The sequence below is a fragment of the Oxyura jamaicensis genome, chromosome 3 (genome assembly GCF_011077185.1).
Source record: "Oxyura jamaicensis isolate SHBP4307 breed ruddy duck chromosome 3, BPBGC_Ojam_1.0, whole genome shotgun sequence".
NCBI lineage: Eukaryota > Metazoa > Chordata > Aves > Anseriformes > Anatidae > Oxyura > Oxyura jamaicensis.
Genome location: NC_048895.1, coordinates 33,790,824 through 33,797,842, shown reverse-complemented (window position 1 = coordinate 33,797,842; position 7,019 = coordinate 33,790,824). Strand labels below are relative to the sequence as shown.

Below are 7,019 nucleotides of genomic sequence, written 5' to 3'. Positions count from 1 at the left end.
AGTCACTGATGGTTTTGTACCAGTATTATCACTTTTTTTTTTCAAATTAGTTGAGCACCCTCTTATATTTGTACTCTTTTTTCCCTCTATGCATAACTAGTGTCCAGCTAGACTTGGTTTACAGAATAACCAACACACCGGTTTAGAGAAAGGCTATGCCTTTCCTTGCAATAAAACAAAGGATTTAATGCAGTTTGTCCCACCTACAGTGACAGATTCTATTATCCATTTGCTCTGCAACATGGTTCTACAGCCATTTAATATAAGTTAGAGATGTAAGCCTATGGAAGTCTCACATCTGTACTGCAATCACTGTGTTCTTCTGTTAGCAGGCAGCTAATAATATTGGAAATGAGTCTGTTGGAACTGTAGGAGCCTAAAAAAGTCTCATGCCTCACTGTTCCCTAAGACTGTTTTCTGACTTACTGTAAGTTAATAGGTTAAGCTGTGTACACAACAGAAATTCTTTTTTTTTCAATAGCAAAAAAGTCTAAATCTAGCATTCATCACCTTAAAATTACACAAATATGGGCAAGTTTTTGCAAGTATTTCAGAGTTCAGAAGCCATTCAGTATCAAATAGGGATCAAGATTATATATAAATAGTAACTTTTTACAGACATTACAGATGATCACAGTTCTTGACCACAGAGTGCAGTGAAACTTCTACACTTCTCAGACATTCAGACTACAAGCGCTGGAGCTATGATCAAGAATAACTCAGTAAAACAAGAGTTTATAGGATTTCTTTGTAAAAGAGGACTTTTATTTGTCAGCAGCGTCTTACTAAATGGGGTTGACAGGAGCAACTAGTTCCAGCACTAATAGCCAAGTACCCGTTGAGCTCATGATTTGACTTCTGTTTCTTCTACTTGAGGTAGTGTATCCCAAACTGGTTCCTGAATGTGTTCAGGTATTTTCTCTATCTTAGTCTAAAAGGAAAAGAAAGGAACCATTTATTATACGAACTAGTTAACATCTAACTACTTCATTTAGTCGGGTTTGAGATATTTATCAGATTTAAAATGCCACCTAGTGGCGTTTTCAAGCTGTACAGCCTCTTTACCTTTCAATACTTCGAAAAAAAGGTCCTTTACAACCTACATGTGTTTCCTCTACTGACAAGTATTAGTATTTACATCTGGACTTAATCTGACAGCCGTTAATAATGTGAGATGGAAACTTACCTTTTTTACTTCCATGGCAACTCCTTCAGGTAAGTTTCGTTCAACATACTCCAAGTACACCGCAGCAGTACTGCCCGTTAGGTGTTTTAACTAAAACAGAAGTAATGTTTTTTAAGGCCCGACTAACATTTCAAACACGATATTTTAAAAAAATGAGTTTACTATAGCTTCTCTAGTTCCTGCTATGGGACCAAGCACCTTACAGTGGGAATGGAGACAGTTAAGCTGTACATAACATTTGTAAGTATAAAATAGCAATTCCATACCACAAACTGTGCATACTGCCTGTGATCATATGCATCAATTATGATCGAAGTGGTGGATCTTCAGAGTGCAGGTATCTGATCAAATCAACTTGAGGTTATGCAAAAATTCACAGCCTTTGTATGCCCTCAAAGTTCAAGCTGGCTATAAATCCTGCAACTCCAGAATTCCACTGCATTCTTGATTTTCTAGTTTCTCCCCAGCAGCTAAAGTTGTTGGTCTGCGGGCAGCACTGCACGACTGTCTGGGGACGTTATGCAAAGTCCCGTTTTGCTAAGCTCTGTGCAGTTACACAGTAAGAGACCCAGGGGCCACAAAATGCTGGCAGTAAACCTTTCTTCTAAGAAAGTCAACCACAGCTGCATTCTTAACCATACATAAGTCTGCGTCGTCAGCCACAGAGCGAGTGGTTTGTACACACTTCCTTTCCTGTATTTCCCCCTTGCAATTTTTAGTTTGCCACATGATGCTGCATAGGGCAAAAGCGTTCAAAAATTATTAGGCACTCACAGAGAACAAAACCCTCAGTGACTGGTAGTGACAATGATATACCTGCATCTTTTTCCCTTCCCAAGAAAGTTCCTATTCCCCAGATTACTGGAAGCCAAGAACATAAAACATACAAAAGTAACTCTTGATATCCATCTTATTTTTAATCATTCTTTCAGATAGTGATCAAAATCAGCCTTTTAGTCCAAAAATTATGTAGGCTGTACATTGAGTAACTTGTATTACATTTGGTGTACCTAGGCCAGCTCTTTTCTGCTATTCCCAGTACTCTCCATCTCAGCCCAATTAATGTATATATATTTAACATCCTTCTTACCTCCAAACATATGTAATGTGTTCTCATTTCATACTGAACTCTGTGCTTCTTGTAAATGTGTACAGATTTTAGAAGAGTAAATCGTTCTATCTTCTTTGGAGGTCTATGTCTGAACAAAGCACAAAGAAAATGTTGTAATACTTAATTTTATATAAGGGATGCTAATATAAATTAACTGAGATTACGGTGAAATCCTTGTCCTTATTTGACAGTTTGAAGACCCACAGCATTAAGAACTGGTACAGTTTAGTATGAATCCACATGGGCACAGTTCATTCTCAGGTATTAACCAGCTTTAGCTCAAGGAAGCTACGGCACTGACAGCACTGTTGGTATTCTTCATGCACTTAAACTGCTGTGTGCAAATACTGTGGCAGTGCTGTGTGTATCACTGCTGCTGCTTCCCCATCATTGTGCGGCTATCTAAAAAGTGTTAGATTTCTAACCTGAGAAATGTCAGATTACACCCATTTCTTCTGAAAAAGGAAATACTTGTAAGCACAGAACTTGAGTTACAGTAGACGATGTGAAAAGCATCTGACACTACATCATGCTAGAGATCAGTTACTTACATTTTTTCAACAGAGATGCCAAGTTCTTTAGCTGCAAGCACTGCAAAATATTCATAGCTGTCCAACACAGCTTTATCGTGGCCTTTAACTAGAAGGGACAGTCTCTTGTACAGTGTTTCTGGCTCCTCTGAAATAGTCACCTGCATTTAAGAATGGGTAAGAGTTAACACTCCATGTTCTCCTTAAATAATCCATGCACTATGTTTTCGTAGCCTGCATGCCCCATTTGTAAAACGGAAAAAAAACAAACCTCACACAGTTAGCTGCTCATTGTCGTCTCCCTGCAAGAAGATGACTGTATTATCTTGATTGACAGCCCTTAGTTTTATTGTCCCTGGTAAATGTGAGAAGTATCCTTTCTGTCTGTCCAAGTACAACTCTGTGACATTCAAGTTACAAATTTAGGACTTTCAGATCAAGCATTAATTTCTGACGGCCTGGGATCACCATTCATCCAAAAAGCCCTGGTGTGTCCAGGAAGCACTGATTTTCTCACGGGTTTACTCTCCTGCAGCTTAGAGCAGTAAGTGCCGTATGCAGCTGATGTGGCAGGAAGGCTGGGATCTAACTGTGGATCTAGCACTGCCTGTAAGAACGTGGCTTGTTTGCATGTATCAGAGCAATTTAACATGTGTCTGAAATCCTAGACAAAATCAAGGCACCCATATGTAAGACATACACCCCACGCTTTCAAGAACTTTCCAACTCACCAGCCCTGGTTTCCCAGCTTCCAAACCAGAAACAAAGTACTTAGATTGGCTAAGATGCTGCACGTGCTGAACTAAATGTGCCAAAAAGCTGCTTTTTCATAGAGTTACAGCTGCACAGAGAAGGAAGAAAGTGACATGACAAAGAGGCGACAGTAAGCTTCAGGAATCTTTCTGGAGAAAAAAAAAATCCCAAATCCTAATAATCATTTTTTTTTTAATTTCTCTAAGGCAAATTTGACATCATTTAGACAGAACTTTAAAAAGCTGAAATAGAAGAATTCGGATTTTTCTGTATATCCTTTTTCTTATTAGGACGACGTGCAAAATACTGTTCTAGGAAACACTTACCAGAGGATTACTTTTACGCTCCTGAGTTTGAACGTGGGATCCAGAGAACCGTATTCCCATCAAGTCATTGGTTCTAGATAGATGGTAAAGGGAAAAGCATAGTAATAGTGTTAAAGTTAGATTTTTTTTAAGGGAACTTGGGGGAGAAGTGGAAAGAAGAAGGATCTCTTAAACTTACGGAGGAAAACATTGCTTTTGGATAATTCTGCTTGCATAATTGGCAGGAAGAGCTGATCCCTGTATAAAACAAACAGTCAAATGGCTTTTTTTTCTCCCCAAACTGAAAGTAGCCAGCTAATAGTACAGGTTAATTAAAGGTTACTTTTACGCACCATGGTGATACTCATTTGATCTATCAAAAGAGTAAGTTTGCTCTATTGGAAAACACAGGAAAACAGGAGCACATAATTATATTTTAGTATACAGTAGGATCGTAAAAATGATGACAAAAACACACAAAAAATCATCAGAATAAAAACAACCACAAAACCCCACATGCATGCAGGAAAGAATCTAACAGCATGCAGCTGTTATTAACCAGGCACCTGAAAAGCAATCACAGAGTGTTTTTTATTTGAAAAATTTATTTTGTGTGGCATCAGATACCATTTCTGCATACAGTAGAGCTTCCTGTTTAGACCTGCGTTCATAGGACAGTATCTATTAGCTCTATCAAGAGACAAGCCCAAGTAGGATTTGCTGTTGTAAAGGAAGTTGAAAACAGCATCTTACAAAGGATACTATGCAAAAATTCAACCTTTGAATTTAATTTGAACTTTTCCATTCTTTTTTTTTTTTTAACAAAACGTTCCTTATGTTTTGAACATCTGTTCTGTTGAGAACATAGAAATAGTTTGAACGAGTAAATGAACTTTGTTGAAAAGATAGCATGATTTTTCGGTGTTAAAACAGAAACCCAACTGTTAATCAAGATGTAACCTTACTGTCTGTCATACCAGATAAATCTCTCCCTTCTGAATGTTATGTGGCTTCTAGCTTCCTACCAGTAACTCTCAACTTGGCCAAGTTAGAGGCTATTTGGGGAGGGGGGCAAAGAACCAGAACCCTCTTGCTTAAGAGAAACTCAAGACTGTGCTGAATGCAGGAGCACCATGAGCTGAGCCTACTTATCCAGCACCTTGGTACTTTAATTTAGCAGGTGCTGGGGTCATGGCTTTCAGAGAGAGAAGTCAGATTCCCCGCACACCAGCCAGAATTAACCCTTTTCCATGTAACCTTAACTTAGTCGCTCATGGATACATGTAACTCTAACTGTACGGCGTCATTAGGTCCCCAGCTTTCTTCAGTAGGCATTATACATTAATGACGGACCAGCAGTGAACGAAGCTGTTCGCTGAAGTAATTCTGCCTCAGTCACTGTTTACTCAGCAAATTCTGCATTCAGTAGGAAGGAAGAGGCAGGACACTTTCCTATTTTCAAAGCTAATTGTTATCTGAAGAACACAGCTGAGTGTCTCCTGTTAGGCAAATCCAAACTTTGTCAGATGATCACAGGTATTACATCTGAAGTACACAAGACAATAAGCAACTTTAGGAGCACAGAGTATTTGCCACTGTAGCTGATGCCCACCAAAACGTTTCCAAGTTCATGGAAAGTTCCAAGGTCCTTGAGACCTAATACCCAAAATGAAAGAAACAGATCTGATGGAGTTACGTTGACCCTTACACCTCCATTCTCCTTATGTGAAATCAGAATACCACCTGCCTTTCGTTCAGGTGGAAAATACACTGTCATCATCCTCCCCTGACATCATGTCAGAGACCTGATAACCCCACAAGCACAGAAAGTTTCTATTCAGTGCAGGGCCTCAGCTGCGTGTGGCAGCATCCTACCCCAGGTGGCAAAGGACAGACTACGGATTGGGCAGTCATCAAGTAAGTAAAATGCTGTTATGAGAGGGCAAAAAAAATGGTAGCTAGAAGTTGTATTGGTGCTTTTGTGTTTTGTTTGTACGCAGCCTGTGATACATACATAGCCTGTTGCTTTAATTGGCCTTGTATTACAGATTTATTGTTTGCATGCAAAGATGCATGTGCTTGTAGCACGTACACCTGGTCCCGTGCTGCTGGAAACAGAAATTACAGTCTTTGTATAGTAAAGATGAATAAAACAAGACATGAAATACTAGAGTTCCACCCCGTGTACTGAACTCCACAGCCTTTACAACACCACATGATTGTGCGTATCGCTCCCACCACATGCAGCCCCCTTTTGTTACCAATTGTGCAACTAAGCATAGAGTCTAAAGCTTTTGTAAAATGAAATTAAAGTTGCTCTGTGCAAATTTTGATTAAATTATACTTGGTGTACCCCAGACAACCAAAATAGCATTCAATATGCATTAAAATCTATTCTAACAGCTTCTCTTGCTGTCTGACTGAAATACCTGACGCATCCTTGCCAATGGCTGTTGCAGGAGGTGGAAGAGACGGTCAAACTGCTACGGGATTTGATTCCCCGTTTGAGCCAATCCCTTGCACAAAACATAATTACCCCCTCTCGATGGCAAACAGCCCCGTTATCTGGGGGAGAGATCCTGAAGCAGGCAGGACGAGATGGAGATGGCTGTCTAGAGGTGAGCAAGTCCAGGAGACAGCTCATACACAGAGAGCATTTTAGGGCTTCAGGAACCCAACGGGAAGCTCATAACATCGTATTTCCCTCAACTTGTGAGAAAGCAACCGCTCTTAAAAGCCAGCAGCAGCAGGGCCGCTGCTACTTTAAACCCAGCAAGTTTTCCTGCTGCTCCCCCTGCATCAGGACCAGGATCTTTAAGCCAGCCACGAGCTCGGTGCAAGACCCCAAGCGCCAGCCACCACCCCCTACCCGCAGAGCAACCCGCCACAGCAGGACCGCAGAAGAGCCCCCCGGAGCCCCCTGCACGGATGGCGGCGGGCCGGGACACAGCCCCGACCTTTCCTCCGTCCCCTGAGGGATGACGAGGGACCAAAGGCCGAGGCGCCCCCGGCCCGCCGCACGCCCCACCTGCCAGAGCCGCCGCCACAGGCACCCCGCCGCCATCTTGTGGAGCGCGGCCCCGCCCGCCCGCCGCGCCGCCGGACAGCGCCCCCGCCGCCACGGAGGAGCCGCG

General features: G+C 41.6%; 1 protein-coding gene across 2 annotated transcripts; it reads right to left on the bottom strand.

Moving 5' to 3' along the window:
- Positions 1-734: 734 nt before the first annotated feature.
- On the bottom strand, positions 735-7,019 carry MRPS10 (mitochondrial ribosomal protein S10). 2 transcript variants are annotated; one of them, XM_035322605.1, is made up of 7 exons: positions 6,914-7,019; positions 4,085-4,143; positions 3,907-3,979; positions 2,849-2,988; positions 2,277-2,385; positions 1,187-1,276; positions 735-931 (listed from the first exon to the last, which is right to left on the bottom strand). In XM_035322605.1, exons 1-7 carry the CDS (start codon positions 6,947-6,949, stop codon positions 845-847), a joined length of 594 nt encoding a protein of 197 aa, XP_035178496.1. In that variant the 5' UTR covers positions 6,950-7,019; the 3' UTR covers positions 735-844. The 2 variants fall into 2 exon arrangements, with proteins under 2 accessions (XP_035178496.1, XP_035178497.1); XM_035322606.1 differs by lacking the exon at positions 6,914-7,019 and adding an exon at positions 4,239-4,268.

Excerpts from the sequence above, each read along its gene's own strand:
- MRPS10 (XM_035322605.1), bottom strand. The coding sequence starts at position 6,949 with ATGGCGGCGGGGTGCCTGTGGCGGCGGCTCTGGCAG. Across the intron at positions 4,144-6,913 it reads TGTGGCGGCGGCTCTGGCAG|GGATCAGCTCTTCCTGCCAA; the intron begins GTGGGGCGTGCG and ends TGTTTTATACAG. Across the intron at positions 2,386-2,848 it reads GGCATCTCTGTTGAAAAAAT|ACATAGACCTCCAAAGAAGA; the intron begins GTAAGTAACTGA and ends TGCTTTGTTCAG.